The sequence below is a fragment of the Limanda limanda genome, chromosome 23 (assembly GCF_963576545.1).
Source record: "Limanda limanda chromosome 23, fLimLim1.1, whole genome shotgun sequence".
Classification (NCBI taxonomy): Eukaryota; Metazoa; Chordata; class Actinopteri; order Pleuronectiformes; family Pleuronectidae; genus Limanda; species Limanda limanda.
In genome coordinates this window covers 3776751-3794638 of record NC_083658.1, presented here as the reverse complement: position 1 = coordinate 3794638, position 17888 = coordinate 3776751, and the positions used below count along the sequence as shown (strand labels likewise).

Here is a 17888-nt window from a genome sequence, read left to right as displayed (position 1 = left end):
GATAAAATAAATCAGCTAATTCAAGTTAAATCAAACATCCAGCTGTTATTATTTTTCTTAAGGGATAAAATGTTGATTTCTCTTATTATTAACAAATCGCATTTTCTGAATTTTTTGTGTTTCAAACCCTCATATCACGTCTGAGTCTTAAAGCTCCATTGTTGTATTAAAAACACATCAGTGAGTCAATCTGTTGCCCTTGACTTTGGTTGTTAAAAGTTAGACTAAAGTGTGTTTTGGGGTCATAATCCATCTTGCATATTTAAAGGGATTCATTTAGAGTAGTTGTTATTCAATGTTTCATGCTCATAGTTAGTAAAAACACTTATTCTAACTACTTACAGGGACTCACACACTGTTTTTAGATTGTTAGTGAGAACTCGTCATGTGGTCGTAACCTCAGTTAGTACTGCAGATATAGAAGTCGTGCCTCTAGTGAAACTCACACATTGTCTTTTGAAGGGTCTGAACTTGCCCTCCACCTCAACCCAACGCGTGTTGAGCTGGAGCTGGCGGGGTTCCACTAGATTGGCGGCTCCAGCTTCTGAGAGCTGATTGGCTAAGCCCTGCACCTCCTTAAGCTCCTCCTTCTTCTTGTCGAACTCTGAGCCAATTTCCTATTGGACGAAATCAACCAGGTGGTCACTCGCTATTGGTTGAACTTGAGGATAAGGTGTTAAGCACAGAGAGGCATGTTGATGCGCTCAAACACACACACACGCACACATATGCATACACACAACCACAAACACACACACACAGGGACAATTAATACATAATAAATTGTATTAAAAACATCTTTCACTCACTAGCACGCGCTCCGACAAAGACACAACATATTTATAAAAGGGACAAATGTCATCGTCAAACAAACATACACAAGGAACCCAGATTGATATTGTCTCCATTCAAAGAACCCAATCCGAATGTGCTGTGAATAGGAGGCACACACTGCCTTAAGTCTTTATTTAGATTGAGAAGGAATACAACCACTGGCCAAGTACAGTGAGACGGAGGAGGGAAAAGAAGCAAGAATGGAGAGTCAGCTCGACAGGCAGACAGACAGACAGCGTGGTAATGACAGGTGAGTCTGAGGTGAGCGTAAGAGACGTCCACTTAGCGAAATGTCATAGTGATCATCTGAAAGTGAAAGACAGACATACACAGTCAGGGTGCGAGCAGAGAAAAGGGGGAGTTCAAGGGTTTTTCTCCGTCAAAATCGTCCCTAAGCACATTTATATTCTTTAACATATTCAAAATGTTGCATTAACATCGATAAATTGATCTATTTCTTCTTATGTCGTCTCTGATTTCAGAAGCATTTATAATTCATCATTAAGTATTTGGTTAAATTGGTTAGATTTAACACAAAGATATTGAGATGCCTTTAAAATTCAAGTTATTTTGGTCTTTCTTTGATTCCATTGTTTGTCAAAATGTTCTCCACTATAACCTTTACCTCCCAGTTTTTAATTGCTCTGCTATCTGCTTAAATAGAAAACTCTGCTTTCTCTGGCTGCGACAAAGCAATCTGTGTTTGTTTCACCGTGTAGAGCGGAAACCACACAATCAAACACATTGTGTAGGTTAGCTATTACAAGCTGTAATGAATAATAATCATAGAGCTGTCTCAAAAATAATTCTGTAATGATTTATCGATGTTAACACAACACAGTTTAATTAGCCGTGTTTTCCCCTGCAACTCTCTGCAGTCTTCTACTGACGACCAGAATTGATCTGCAGTTATTTCTTTAATTTGATATAATGAAGACTTCCTGAAACAAATAATCAGAAAGTGCTTTTCCCGAGTGAACATCGCAAAAAGCCTTGACACCGACCCTTTGTGCAAAAGAAGATGAGGAGAGGAAACAAAAAAGATTAACACGTAACGTAGGACATCAGTCTTCTTGCTTTTGTTTTTTGTGTGAGAGAAAAAGACATTATATTATCTTAATTGCACGAGCAGTAAGTGTGCCTGTGTATTCATGTGTCTCGTCACCTTGACCCTCTCCCCCTCGGGGGGGTCGGGCAGTTGGTCCACGCTGCGCTGGATGTCGTCCAGCCAGGCCAGCAGGTCATGTGACTTCCTCCTGTACTGGTACCACTGGGGAGCGATAGCCAACGCTTTCCTGTTCCTCAGTAAACGCAGGTCCTACACACGAGTAAACACACAAACACAATTACACTGAGGTGTCCAGACAGGAAGTTTGTTTTTAGATGCTTTTTTTTTCAGTTTGTTGATCCAGATGATTGTCAGGCGGCAGCTGGATCTCTGTGTTTTACTGGATAAGACCCTCAGTTCTCAGCAGCATGTCATTCTGACAGTGGCTGGGACTTTACCTTGACGGTGTTGTACTTGCTGTTGAGCTGGTTCTGTTTCACTCGGATCTGCTCTCTCTTGTCCAGGTCTGGGACTCTCTTCTGTAGATTCTCTCCTTTCAACAGTAACTCCTTCACTGCACCTTCCTCACAATCCTACACACACAGAAACAGACACAGAAACACACACACACACACACACACATTGCTTGTAAGTGCATGTCGAATATAAAAAGGATGACAAAACAGCAGTGATTTATCCTCTTGTGTGTGTTTATGAAACCTTGTCTTCCTGGAAGTCCTCCTCCGTGAGGTTCTCCCCTTGTTTGACTTCTTCCTCCAGGAGCTCCAGCCAGATCTGTGCTTCACTGTGGTACTGCTCCAGCTCCTTGGCTGATGCAGACGTCTGCCACACACACACACACACACACACACACACACACACACACACACACACACACACACACACACACACACACACACACACACACACACACACACAATATAAAGGAACATCATTAGTGGCCAGGAGAAAGTAAATTTAGTCTGAGAGGCTGGAGCAGATTCATTGAGTTTGAAGTAAATTCACTGTGAGGGTTTGAAGTTTCCTAAATGAGGGTTTTAAAGTATATTTAGCGAGACGTTCTGAAGTCTATTTAGTGAGACTATGAAGTAAATTTAGAGAGAGTCGTGAATCTGTTGAGTCAGAGGTGGAAGTAAATGAAGTGAGTTTGGAGTCTGTTTGGTGAGAGTTTGGAGTATTCAGCTCCCCCTGACATTTTCATTTAATTTCAGCTTGTGTGTTAATGCCGTTTGATGCATTCTCAAAATAAAAGTATAGAGAGGGTGTAATTGTCCATCTTCCCTACCAGTCCAGAGGAGATGCGTTGAGCGATGGTGTCAAATCTCTGGTTGAGCTGCTGCACTTTGGGTCCCACCTGAGCCTGGCAGTTCTCCCCCCTGGTGGACATGAGCTCCTGGGCCAGAGTCCTCACCTCCTCCATCTTAACCTTCGTCAGCTCCAGCTCCGCACGCAAAACCTGCAGGACAAAAAACACACAGCTTGTCTTTCATGAAGATGTGAAAGCTGCACCTGATTTTCTGTCAATTGAGGTGTAATGTATACCGTATATTTCTATTTCCTTGTACTTATATTGCATGTTTACTTATTTATTACTTCAACTAATGTTTCTGTTTTTCCTCCTTCCTGTTTTTCCTCCTGCTGTTCATTATCTTACCTTATTACCTGTTATGTAACGTGTCTAAGTCACTGTAAAGCACAAAGTTAAAAGGCTATCACCCTGATATTTAAGCAGACTGCAGAGTTAACACTCACTGGCTCCCACAGGCACTAACACAAGATATGTGCGTGTTCATCACTCTGTCCCACAGAAAATAACAAGAGAGCACCACTTAGGATAATCCCTGGATTTTCACATTAATAGGCCAAAACCCGTCTCATCTCAACTACAAACAGACTGAGATTTAGAAGAAGAAATATAGAAGATTTAGGAGACCCACCTTCAACACGGCGTCGTTGGTTCCCTGTTCGTCCAAGTCATCCATCTTTCTCTCCGCTCCGTCGATCCATCTGTTCACTTCCTCTATCGTTCCATCTAAATTCTGCATCTGCCGCTGATAGTCCTGAGAGAGGGAGGAGGAGGGAGAGAGGGGCAGACATTAAAAGGTAAGACTTTCACGAGTTATTTTTAGAGAAACTTTGGTGTAATTTTAACACTGACAAAAGCAAATAGAAGCTAGAGACACATGAATACAGCATCAGAAATCAGTCTGTTATTTCTCTCTGTCTGACCAGCAGCAGGTTGAGCCACTCCTCTGCCCTGGATGTGACTGCGATCCAGTTGCAGTGAAGCAGGCTGACTTTGTCGTCCACCAGGCCGTCGTGGCCCCGCAGCACGGCCTTCAGGGCCTCGGCCAGGTCCACCACAGCCTGCAGCTGGGGCTGGCGCCGCTCCGTCTCATCATGGATGGACTGAGAGGAAAAGATCATTTAACAAAGTTTAAAAAGAACAACATACCGTATGTAGAAAATGTAATAAAGCAAATGCAGGAGATATTATGAAAAGTTAATAAAAAGCCGGTCGATACAAGAGGCTTTCTGATCTAATAATAATCTGAGGGGATTTGTTCCAAACTGTTGGATCGAATACATGTGCTTCTCAGGGATGACGGGTTAACAGAAATGCAGCGGCATGGTAAGACCATGTACAGATTTAAAAGTAATCAATAGAATCTTAAATTGAATTCTGAAGCGAACAGGGAGCTGACATTACTCAGGAAGGAGAGATATGTTCTCTACTTTGAAATCTAGTTGCTGTGGATAAGCAACTGCTGCACGATTCCATGCGAGAAAAACAATAAATTACCGAAATCAAGGTGACAGGGAAAGAAAGCGTGAATAATTTATGGGAGCCTTGGCTCAGCGCTGGACCTATTTCTCATTTGTCAACAGAAAGACTGTAGGAGACTCCTGTTTTACTGATTGAAGTTTCTGGCTGAATATGTGAATTTAATATCAGTCATTTCAATAAACATTACTCACTTACATTCTGTGAGTTGAATCACTGCCCTTTGCAGCCTCCTCCTCTGCTCAGCGACTGAACTGAGTCATGTACTAAGAATTTATAACTAAAACTATGACCAAAACAAATCCATTTACATTCTGTGACTGCACTGAAAGGTGATATATTGCAGGTAAAACAGAATAATAATGTCGGCTGTTATAGGGATTCATCGGGGCAAAGCTCTGCAGGTGAGTTAAACTGCATCTGTGTGGAGGACTGAATAATATATGACATGTTTTCCTGAATGACTGTTTACCCAGGGAGGATGTGTGGGGGAGTTTCTTTTAGTGTTTTTTTGTTAAGTCAGTTTATTACACAGTACAGAGGCCATGAGAATTGATGGCAGAGAGATTGGAGGGAGAAAATATAAAAAACATCAGCATCTGAAACCTCCAGCCTCCAGTAGGTCACTCCTTTTAGATCCGTCCTACCTGTGCCCAGGCCACCTCAGCCTCCAGGTCGCTGGGCATGCCGTCCACCGCAGAGCGCCGGGTCAGCTCGGCGTCAGTGGCCGCCAGCCACTCCGTCAGCCCGTTCAGCTCCTTACGCAACTTCCTCGACAGCTTCAGACTCTTCTCCAGCTCTAACTTACTCTCAGTTACCTTTAAAACAGGTAAAACGGTTACAGGAAATAGTCTTGCTTGTGAGATTGCATGTGTCTAGCTCCAATATGTCTGTGTGTTTGTGGTCACCTGCGACCCCAGTTGGTTGTAGAGCAGCTTCAGGGCGGTCACCCTGTCGTCCAGCTCTTTGGGATGCTCGGTCTGCTGCCGCTGGACGATGTGCCGCCCGGTTTTTATCACCGTCTCTATCTCACCTTTCACTTCACTCAGCATCTTGTACAACTTCTGTTAGACACAAGCAGCAGCTGCTCAATGTGAGATCTGCACATCTATTCATCAACCGACCGGCCAGTGTGGCGCAGTTACCCACCATGCACTGCTCCAGCTGCGACTGCACCACGTCCTGCTCCACACTGCGGATGTCCAGCACCCCCACCTGACTCTTGACCACGGCCAGCGCTCGCTCACATTCCGCCAGCCGAGCGTCAAAGTTGGCCGGCTTCTGGAAGAGCCGGAACTTCGTCCACACGTCTGCCAACATTTTCTATAAAAAGGCAAAGACACACGTGGACATGTGAGGAGACGACTCGTAGTCGCAATTCCGAGGAGGCCTGCATCAGCCACACATTCAAACATGATGAAACACAAGAAAGAATGAAGCACTTGTGGGGTCAGTTTAGAGGGAATGTGTTGCACCATTCATTGGTTTCATGTTTTTGTTGCGATGCCTGGCAGGCAACTACACTCAAGCTACAGTCAATGCTTTGGGAGCTTTGTGAAATTCAGAGAGGAGATCCAAAACTAAACGTGCAAGACAGACTCTCACCACAAGAAGGTGGAGCTGCTCCAGGTCTGAGCTCTGAGCCCCTCGGCTGTCAGAAGAGTGGTCTGCAGGCAGTGTTCACCTCTGAGTGATAACAACTTCTGCCAGGGGGCAAGTTTCAATAGGGTGGTGTTTACTGAGGCCTTCTGTCTATAGCCGAGGGGCAAAGTGAATTGTGCCGGAGGAGGAAATCATTTCCACTTAATTCCCACAAATTTAGGTTCCCAAATTCCAGCAAATACAACATTCTGTTTCCTATAAACAGATCTGCAAACGGTTTATTTCCCCATGAGCATGTATCCACTTTCCAAAGCTTTGCCTAGGAACTACAGACAGAGAATGTGGAACAAGGCTGTTTTGCTGTCATCACCCACCTGTGTAAGGTCAATCTGTCCCATGACCCTCTGGGACGAGTCCTTGTCCTGGTTCTTCTTCCTCATGTCCTCCAGAGTCACATCATGTCCACTCAGCTCTGTCTGGATTTTCTGTCGCACACAAACACACTCAGTGTCAAACTAACAGTTTATGCTTTTGAGTGGCAGCCAGAAATCTTTTAGTGAATGAAAATCAAGAAGTGTATAATTCAGTGAATTAAATGAGGTCTGTCTGGAAAGTTAAAAGTTTAAATTGATCAATAGTGTATCTCCCTCTGCTGACCACAGGGAGGCAACAAGCAGCAAGGAGAGAAGAGAAGGGATACTCAAAATCTTTGATAACTTTAGGTACAACCCCCTCTCACCACACACACACACATACACACACACACACACACACACACCACTATCTAATGATCTATTATCTGATTAACTGGAAAGTGTGTCAAAGAGAAAAACAAAGAAACAAGAAGGAACGTAGAAGTAGATTACAGAGGATAAGATAAAAGACAGTGGCAGTGTATAGAATGTTTGTGTGTGTGTGTGTGTGTGTTTGTGTGTGTGTGTGTGTGTGTGAGAAGTATGAGGTCTTTTAAGGTACACTCTACCTGAGCCTCCTGTGGAATCTGCTGGGCGTCGATGTGGTCAGTCAGGTAGGAGGAGAGGTGGCGGTCTGTGTTAGCCAGCGCCTCCTGGAGCTCCCTCAGGGTCTTGTCGTTCTCCTGAGCCCACTGGACGCTCTTCTCCAGCTCTTTCTTCCTGAACAGCGCCTGAGGAAACAGTAAACACATTACACCTTGTTAAAAAAAAACATGGAAGGACACGTAAAGTCGGCGATAAATACTGGAAGCAGACATCAGGAGATATTCAGTTTTACAACTCATGTATACAACAGCAATTCCCCATAAACAATCACTTGGAAAATCTCAAAACAATAGACATATAGTCGGATGTGGCCTCTTGAAAGAATCCTCCTTCTATTTCTTGCAGCAGGTATATAAAGAGCCTGTGCTAAATAAAACCTTTGCACCACAGACTGTTTATGAAGATGGACGGCGTATTTCCACTTCCTCCCACATTCCAGAAATGAAGCCAAGAGATCCTTGATACAGACGTTGCCATCTTGCACATTTGGAGCCAGACAATGTGCAACAGTGGTCGGAGCCAAGGGAGCGAGGTCCTGTCTTTATAAACAGTCTGTTGGGCACAGACACTACACACACACACACACACACACACACACACACAGTCTCCCTCTGCGTGTACCCTCTTGAGGAAAGGACTCCGGGCTTTCTTCTCTCTCATGGTGCCTCTGTGTGACGACCAGCCACCTCCAGGCAGGCGACCGATAACGAACGCTCCTCTGCCGCCGGGTTGTCTGCAGAGCGTCGGACGCCCTGGCAACTACTGGTGTTTCCTTCCTGCCTCTAGCCCCGGTGACTGGCTGCTAATTAGATTAACTAGTGAACGCACCAATTGCATCATAAACCTGTGTGAGCTCACAGGAGTGTAGAGACAAAGACTGAGTGTATATGTGGTTACAGGTAAGCATGCTGATCCCATACAGGAGGATCATGGCTAAGTATAGCCCTGAGCCTGTCTAACCCCTGTTGTCACACCCGCTCACACACACATTATCCACACACACACACACACACACACACACACAGTATTCCCAATGCTACTTGTGGATTTACCATGGGATTCTTTCGTCTGTCTCGCTCCCATGTCTTAGTTTATAATGTATAAAATGAGAATTTAAGTGAGATTAAATATTAAGGCAACACTGATAACAATCTTCCCGCCGGCGATGTACTCCATTTCCCTAGCAATTGTCGGCTCATGACTACATATTCTCATTAAACACTCAGTTTTCCATTATTACTTATTTCACACAAGCGCACACACACACACACACACACACACACACACACGCAAACACACGACGGAGCGAATGCAGTGATTGTGAACAAGGGAGATAGAGGATCATTGTTTGCTTAACTGCTTTGTGTTGGAAAACGCCATCGGCAAAGCAAGAGCAGCGTTCTCCACACCGCACTTCCTCTTATTGGTTTTCAGCCGTTACAAGGAGCTGAAATTAAAATGGCAAACATGCCTCTGTGATCTGAAGACGCCGGAGATGTGGAACAGCATTGTTTGTTGTTTTTTTTGCTTGCGCAAGCTGAGGTTTAAAGAGGGACACTGACATAATGAAATGATATTCCCATCTCTGTGTGGACCCCTGCACTCATCAGACTCTTGGCTCGGATGCTGAGGAAGCGTTGACTTTGAGTTATAGCACTAATTATTATAACATTTTCTCTGCATGAGAAGTAGGAAGTAGATAAGAAATAGATTTTTATAATGTCTAACTTTGATTTGAATGACATCTGCAGTCAAGTTTGAATCAAATTATACTGAAGTGTCCAGTGAGTTTTCATTTATTGTCCCAGAGAAGGTTACAAATTAAATTGGAGATCAGAGTGTGTCCTTCAGACAGCACTTATCAAGTTAGTATGCACAAAATAAAGAACGACAAAAAAAGGTTTCCTTCAACACACAGTCCTCTCTGGTCGAAAAAAAAAAAAGGAAAAACCTTGAGGCAATATTTTGGTCTTTGTGTGCTTTTACTTTCTTTTCCAGATAGACTCACAAACGTCTCTCTCCTCTTTATAGATGACACACAAACAGGCCTCAGAGCCGCGCGGCCTCACCTCACATGCACACAAACACGCCATATGAAAGGAGGCACAAGAACAGAGAGGACACACAAAATATAAAGAAGTCTGAGACATCTGAAAACACAAACACACACACACTCACTCGATGTCTCAGACAGGTTGAAAGTGTCTGGAGGACATTAATCTGGCGCATCACCGCAAAAGGCTGAGGGCATATTGATGATGGGTGATGATGACTAGAATAATTGGAAGGTAGACGTGGGGAAATGTGCGAACTAATAAAAATAAAGAACAAATAAAGAATCTCACCCTGGCCATAAGTTCGTCCCATCGTGTGTTGAACGCATCCAGTTTTTGTTGAATCAGTTCATCCAGGACTCCTCCGTCCATCAGCGTCTGGGCCAGCTCTCGGATCTGGTTCCTGTTGTCCTCTGGGTGACGGAGAAGAACCTCCAGGCTCTGTGCACACACACACACACACACACACAAACACACAACCAATCAACAATCACAACATGTATTTATCCATCCCTTGTCCAGCACCACAGCTTCTATGATAGAAACGTATCATGTTCTGCTTTAAGGTGAGTCAGTAAGAAAAGCGATGATCTTATCTTTGTACTACTATGGGGATATTTATCTATATTCATCTTTTTTTAATCTGCAGAATAAGAGGGTTAGAGGATGATAATTAGATGCTAAAACGGGTTAGTTAGACTTTGTTTGTCTGACCTTGCTGCTTACCAGCTATTCACATCTTCTGGAATCCCCAAAAAGCTCACTGTAAAATATAGCTGAGTGGGCAGCTATTTGCATTTTTGCTCTCGGTAACAGTAAATGAAAGAAGAAGCTTTAAGTTTGCGTTTGTTAAACTCACCAAATCCCTGGATGCAACATAAATGTCTTGTAAATGTCTAAATGTATGTAAACAATAAAAACTCTGTGAGCTCCATCTTTATGTAAAAGTACTTTTCTATTATCTTACTGTATTTATACAAGCTTCAATGTACTTGTTATATATATGATTATGATATCACCATTTTATTTGATTTATAAAATATTAAACTTGAACATCAGTTATTATTATAAAAAATCTCTATTATCTGAGGAGCCTCTACACTGACTCTACTTTCACAAAATGCCTGCTAATATAAAAAAATCATTTTAATATTATTACATTGCACCTTAACTCTACATTATATCTCTCGCCAAAGCAAAGAAACCTTCGGGTGTTATCTTTCTGTTTTGCATTTCTCTCATACTTCATCTATTACTGGCCGTGTAACATTAAACAATATATCTGCTCTCGTTAACTCAAAATCTTTCGAGGTAAAACTAAAACTTAAATTTAAGAATGAGGGAAAAAAGGTTTAAAGCCACAGGGGCCGACATGTAACTCTTCTTTCTCTAATATTCATTTTCAGCCACAGCACATTACACAACAGCAATCTTTTACAATCGATTTCATGTAGTTATCTAATCTTTCTGGCTGTTTGTCTCTATCTGCTCTACCCAGACTGTCACAGTGGGAGTGTTCCCACTTCTCAGTGCGGCAGGCGAAAGATGTTGTTTCCCTCGGTGACGTGTTGGACGTGTCCTGTCTCAAAAAACTGGAAAAAAGGACACTCATGCTGCCCTTTCCATGTCCCTGCCACCTTGTCCTCTTTAACAAAAGTCCCCTGCATGGGGGTGTGCACCCTCTCCTCCCACACCACACTCACATCCAGCGCCTCCTGCAGCTCCTCTGCTCCTCCCTGCAGGTTTTCTGTCTCGTCCAGTTTCTGCTCCAGCTGATCCAGGAAGGCGTTTTCCTGCTCCAGGTAGGACAGCAGCTCACACCAGCAGGCCCACACCTCCTGCAAAAAAACACACAGCGTATAGGCAAAATCATCAGGAGGCTCCGAAATATGGAGATGGAGACAAATCAATTGATGGAAAAGACAGATTGTGCAGCCTGGTGGTTCTGACATTTATGTGTTAAATGGAAGGAAGACACAGAGGTAATTATCTGCCAGGAAAACGAGGCAGAGAGGAGGAGAGTGGGAAGATGGAGAAGAAGGAGGAAGAAGAAAAACAAAATCTCATTGATTTCAGGACCGGTGGCGGCAAATGACTGTACACGCCATATTTCCATGAGACCTTCAGCTTGAATGGTAAACACGTCTTGTGTTCATTTAAACTGACTTTCTGATGAATGCACCTTCAAACAACAGCCCACAGGGATCTGATTACCATGTGCAGGACTGAGGTGATAGAAAGGTAAACGTCATACATACCTCCAGAGTTTTACATTTCCCATCCAGGCGGCTGCACAGGCGCTGGTAGTTGGCCGTCAGCACGTCCAGCTCGGAGCGCAGGGCGTCGTGGGCTGTGGGCGGGGCCTTGGCGATGAAGCTGTTCACGCTGTCGGTGAGGAGTTTCACCTTTAGCTCCTTGGAGTGGACCTCCTCCTGAGCCCTCTGATAGAGAGACAAAGGAACGGAGAAAATGAAGAGGGGTTGTTTTTCAGGGAGAGCAGAGGTGAGCTGGAAGCAAGAGACACTTGCTGCCTTCGAATAGGCTCGTGTTCGTGAGAGGAGTTCATATGAAAAGCTCCCATCTTCAGGTATTTACCTCCTTGGACCTCGGATACTCCTGAAACCTCAGACTTGTGACAAGTATAGAGAAGCTTTTCAGACATTTTTATATATTGTAATAAAAAAACAAGACCTTAAAAATATTAATTGGTGGTGCATGGTATTATTATACAGCAGTAAAATGTACTTAATAATTAAGAAAATATTACTAAGATTAAGTCAAATCCAGCACTGAAAATACATTATGACATGTTGTTTACATGATTTAAGATCTCTGTGTATGAGGACTCCATATACCACAATCTGAAAGTTTTCTTAATATTTAAGGAATATACTCATCTCTATGTGACTTCCTACATCCCTGACCTCTAGCTGCTGCTGTGAAACCTGTCGGGTTTTTTAATGCTGGATGTGAAAGTCAAGAAACAGTTGCACAAAGATCGGACACTTTCTGGAGTCAGCACTAACTCGGCCTTTAAGAAAAGGAATTAGATGATTCGGTTTGTTTGCATTAACAAGTCTTGTTGTTTTAACTTGAGTCCTCAAAGAGAGAGAGAGAGAGAGAGAGAGAGAGAGAGACACAGCCTAATGGCTACAGGGTTGGATGCATGAACAAATGAATCAATGTTTCCCTATAGTTGACGAAGCCACAGAGTGTGAGGAGATGCAGTGAAGTAACCCAACCAATCAATGAATGGGTCTGTAGCTTTCCCAGCAGGAGAGATGGGGGGAGGGGGACCAGGAGAGAGAGGGATTACGGGAATAAACGAGTGATGGAGTTTCCTTTAAGGTTGAGCAGAAAGAGTGAGGAGAGGAGGATGAGGTGAGAGGAGGAGGGGGGGGATTAGCAGGAGCAAGCAGAGTGGAATCAATTTTTCATTTTCAACTTGACTATCAGGTATAGTTTTTTTTCAGGGGGGGGGGTGAACTTCTGAAATTCATATTGAAGAATGAGAGCTAAGGGGAGGGAGGGGGGGGTTAAAAGAAGGTCTCGAAGCTGTGAGCAGATGAAAAGAAAAGGAGGAGAAAGAAAGAGAGCTGGTTTTCAGCATCAACAATGAACAGAGAGGAAGGGCGACGGGGGGGGGGGGCGTAATCGACCTGGAATTAACCGGGATCAGAACGGAGTGAGAGAGAAAAGAGAAAGAACGGCTGCAGCAGCTGCACAGAGTCGGTGGGAGCTGGTCCCCGGGCGGCGAAGGATCCTCGAGACCGAGATCACGAATCTGAAGGAAAAGCTTCAATTCCAGAGAAACCCACAGACTCATACAGCCTCTCGTTTCCACTTCTCTTTCCTGTCACACACCTTGAGCTCCTCCACGGCCTTGCGCAGCTCCTCGGGGGTCTTGTACGTGAAGTCTCTCTCCAGGTAGTCCTCCTCGGCCTGGTTGATCCACTCCTGCATCTCCTGCATCTCCTTCCTCAGAGCCATGGTCTTATCGAGGCCTCCTTTCAGAGCGGACTTCTTCGCGTAGGCCTAGAGAGAGGATGGAGAAGGACACATGAACACCAACGCTCCATGTGAGAGCAGGAGAAGGCTCCGCCCCCTGGGTTGAGGTGACACACCTGCTTGCAGACGTTCTCCCACTGGGCGTTGAGCTCATCCAGTTGCTTCTGGATGTGGATGGCGAACGGCGGCTCGGCCTCTTTCTTCAGGTACAGACCCACTTCGTTGATGCCGTTCACACTGGGTTGGATGGTGTGGATGTCGTTCACCAGAGCCTGGTCAGTCAGACGGGACACAGGAAGGAATATGACTGCTCACATTGGAACACATAACCTTTTAACTTCTTTTTTTTTTTTTTTTTTCCTGTGTAGTGTTTAATTTAATTATCTATTAAACTCTTCATGACGTGTAGATACATCCATGTATATGCTCTTTAATGTTATACTTAATACATAAGTGAAGACATTGCACATGACACGCTTTATTAAATCAGTAAATTATATGTTTCATTCATTTTTACACTGTTATGTTTGTTTATATTGTTTTGGAGATGACCTGTATGTTTATATTCAATTTCTACTGCTCGTTAATTGCTTATAAGTAATATCTTCTTATTTTTTAATAATATATTTTTTATTGAGCACTCATGTCGCAGGAGTTGTACATGATATGATGAACATTCACAAAATAACTTTTAGACAGATCCTTTTAACTTCTTCATTGTAATGTGAGCAGCTGGTTGGTAAGAAATACAATTTACGATGCAACCAGAAAACCGTAAGTGAAAGTTGAGTGTAAAGTAAAACCCGGATGCAAGGTTCCCTCACTGTGCACTGCTCCAACTGCTTCTCCAGAGCTTCAGAGTCTCCCAGCGCCGGCCACTCCTCGTTCAGGAAGACGTCCACGTCGGCCATCCACTTCTTTAAAGTCTTTACATCGTTCTGCAGGAGAGAAGACAAAAGAGGAGTGAGACAAATCCCAGTGAAAATTAGGGCCGACCCCTTGAAGGAGAGGAGTCGGAGCATCGGTCCAGAACACCCAGTGATCCCACCGCTCTAATTGGAGGGAGAGTGCACTTCATTTATCTGTCTGTCTGAGCCACGGAGGAAACTAAGTGAGCCCGACCTGAACCCACCCAGAATCAGGTCACTTCCTCACAGCCACTCCTTTCAATCCCCCCCCCCCACCCCATCTCATCTGAAAACTAGAGGGGACCACTGAGTTTGTGTTACTCGGTCCGTGACACACAGGGCTATTGCTTGTTTTCCCCAATTACAGACATATACCTTGCAAAAAACAGACACTGCCAAATAAACTACATTTGTATCTGGGTGGTGTATCCACTCTCTAATGTACCCCCCCCCCCCCTTTCCTCTGGGACCAGCATGAATAAACGGCACGGCGCCCACACACCATGAGCCAAAACAGGAGAGAATGAATCCTCAAGCCTGAAAGCTACTGGCCCCTCAGCCGAGTGCAGACCAGAAAACTTTTCTTATACGGTATAATGAGTTTTAAAATATAAAATAGTTGCTAAAATTAAGAGGGTCAGGGCTCGTTTTTCAAAACTGAGACGTACGAGGATTTAACTGAGAGTCCAGATAATAAATGAAACACTCCAGGGCTGTCAAATGTAAAATAAATCAGCCTTGGTTTTTAATTAGGCAGGGGAGAAATCTGGATTTACCTTGTTTGAGGGAAGATGGGTTTAAAATTGGTTTGATTTTAATGCAAAGGTTTGGATACATGCTAAGTGAAATCAGGTAATGTATTCAGTGAGGCGTTGGCAGCTGTCAATCACAATATGGAATTAACAGTGTCCAATTTACATTTGTAATATTAATTGTTATCATAACACAGAATCTGCGACTCCACCGGTCCCAGAAGAACAAATGCAGCATCATTTGATTTTCCTTGGATTGCATCTCACCTCAAACTGAATCAGTTTGGCCATGAGCTCCTGGATTCTCTGGGCGTTGTCCTCCAGCGTTGTGCCGAGTCGTCTCCAACGCGCCATGACGGCGTCCATCTCTATCCGATACCTACGGCCGCACAGAAGATCATGGAGTGTGATCAGTACTTTGATATGTATAAAAATTCCATCCTTTTGATTTGTTTCTTTCAATTGATCACACATCACTAATTTCCCAGGGCTCACTTCTGGCTGATGTCTGGTGGAGCTTTCTGGAAGACCTGGTCCACAGTGGAGGTCAGGTAGTCCACCTCCCCCTGGTGTTCAGTCAGCGCCACCTGGAGGTCCTGAGGGGACGAGAGCCGTAGAATCACAGACAGAAGTGTAGACGATTTGACATGTGACAGTAAAGAGCAGGTGTAAATAACAAAATGAACGATGGCTGTGTTCTTTTGGCTGCTTCCCTTTGAGGACCCTGGAATCAATCATTCAGGATCACTGTCAGATTGTCATGACTTTCGGGCCCATTTTAATAAAACAGCACCATCGTGACTGTTATAACTGACACAGGCTTCAAATCGTGAAAACAGACAAGTGACAAAAGTTGAGTACATCGTTTCTCTGGTCATCTACAAAGTGAGATGAAGAGAATGGGATCACTTTACACTGCACACCATGGAATCTTCAGATCAGGTAAAAAGAGACAGAGCAGAAGACAACACGCCTCACGTCTTTATACGATTTGTCGGACAACTATCATGTAACTCATGCAAAAGCCATTGAGCGGAAATCCTTTGGGTCAAATGTTAGTTCCATGGCAGGGCACTGAAGGGAGCACATGGGAGAATGAGGGATGACGAGCATGACGAGTTCATGAGCTGACTCAGCACTCCACTGTGAACATTTCCAAACGAGATCCTTTTCACACTGCTCGATTCCGCTCGCCCTGTCGTGCTGTGTGAATCACAAGTGGAGAGATGAGGGAATTCCTGGTGGAAGACTCTGGGAGAAGAGAGCCATGTTCACACCAAGGTGTCTCAGAAGCTTAGTTCAAACACACCAAATCTGCCAGTTACTGTGGCTTAACCTCAATCCTGCTGCTGCCACACTGAATCCCAAGCAGGGATGTATTAGGGACTAGTTCTGCTACGACTTTTAGCCTTTTCCTCATTTCTCTGACTGACTTTTTTTTATCCAGCAGCACCGGAAACCTTCGACACACGTTCATCCATCCCCTGTTTCACTTTGACACGAGCGAGCTGCTTTATTAGAGCCGATTTTCTGCAAAAGAGGTGAAGAGGTGACAAATCACAATGCAAAATAATGCAAAACAGCTGATTAATCTGTGTGACCTGAACCAGACAGTATTCTTTCCATCAGCCAGGGTGATGGTCATGCTGGGGACCAGTCAGCCTGTCCGCCTGTATAGTCACTGTTTCAGTAAAGTCTCTTTGCTGCACCCCCACTGCCAGGCTGCCTGCATTTGGGTCAGCCTGCCTGTGTTCCCTACACCGATTGATGGTTTTCTATTACTGACATGATATTGTGGTTTAACTGGGACAATGGAAGAATGCTGCTACTGAAATCATAGACTGCAAATAAAGATGGACAACGTGCTCCACCTTCTCCCACTATCCAGAAATGAATCCAAAATATCCAGGATGAGCTGTGATCTTCCACAGAGGAAGTTATTTGTAGCCTCAGTCTGCACAGTGGTGATCAGGGGATGGAGCCACAGCATCCAGATCCTGCCATCCATCCATTTATCCAGCAAAAACGATGGTGAGAAACTGGCTGAAAGTTTTGACCTTTGACTCATAATTAAGAGTCAGAATTTAGCAAATTCCAGGATGTTACTCCCACTGTAGGTTGTGGTTGTGACAGACTAACCCCTGGGAAAAGATAGGAAAACGAATACTTCTTCAAACATCTACAGGTTCCTGTATTTCACATCACTATAAACTGAACACTTTCGGGGTTTGGACAGTTGTTTGAGCAAAACAAGACATTAGAAAAGCTTCAAACTAAAGGAGGAATTTCCCTATAATGAATAATTGCAGATAAACAAATAACCTTAAAAAAATAATTGCAGCCTTTTATCCGTGCAGCCCATCCCCACTTCCCTCTCACTACTGCAAAATCTAAATTCAATCCAAGGATGTAATTACACTACAATCAGGGTTAGTCATTATAGGCTGCAATCAGGTCTTTAATAACTTCTATGAGTGGCTGTCGATAATATCGTTCATCATCTCTGCACAAGCTGCCAGTGAGTTTTACTGTCTGCTGCAGCTCTGCAAGTCAGCACTCAAACAAAGATCTCACCTGACAGGAGCTCTAGTGTATTTATATCCAGAAAGCTACAGAAATGACAGGTGATGCTGTCATGTGAGTAAAAGAGAAAGTGTCCGACCACACAAACTGAACACGTAACACACACACATCGAGAGTCCTGTCTCTGGGAGCGACGGGACGGGAAACAGCGGTGTCTGAAGATTAATGACAGCCTATCAGTATGCAGAATGAATTCCTAATTATTATCTACAATCGACTTTAATTAATCTCTGGCTACGAGGCTTGATCTGCCTGCTACGCTACAAGACCATTA

General features: G+C 44.0%; 1 protein-coding gene across 1 annotated transcript in view; it reads right to left on the bottom strand.

Moving 5' to 3' along the window:
• The window catches only part of LOC132996975 (dystrophin-like), a 138417-nt gene that overhangs the window by 20441 nt on the left and 100088 nt on the right, over positions 1–17888 (bottom strand). The window contains exons 26-44 of the mRNA XM_061067346.1: positions 15527–15627; positions 15299–15410; positions 14196–14309; positions 13488–13643; positions 13228–13398; positions 11622–11804; positions 11001–11201; positions 9655–9804; positions 7273–7434; positions 6665–6775; positions 5838–6011; positions 5597–5752; positions 5336–5506; positions 4133–4312; positions 3841–3963; positions 3189–3359; positions 2341–2475; positions 2000–2152; positions 447–617 (exon numbers count right to left, since the gene is read on the bottom strand). Coding sequence (XP_060923329.1) covers positions 447–617; positions 2000–2152; positions 2341–2475; positions 3189–3359; positions 3841–3963; positions 4133–4312; positions 5336–5506; positions 5597–5752; positions 5838–6011; positions 6665–6775; positions 7273–7434; positions 9655–9804; positions 11001–11201; positions 11622–11804; positions 13228–13398; positions 13488–13643; positions 14196–14309; positions 15299–15410; positions 15527–15627 — 2895 coding nt within the window. The remainder of the gene's footprint in view (positions 1–446; positions 618–1999; positions 2153–2340; positions 2476–3188; positions 3360–3840; positions 3964–4132; positions 4313–5335; positions 5507–5596; positions 5753–5837; positions 6012–6664; positions 6776–7272; positions 7435–9654; positions 9805–11000; positions 11202–11621; positions 11805–13227; positions 13399–13487; positions 13644–14195; positions 14310–15298; positions 15411–15526; positions 15628–17888) is intronic.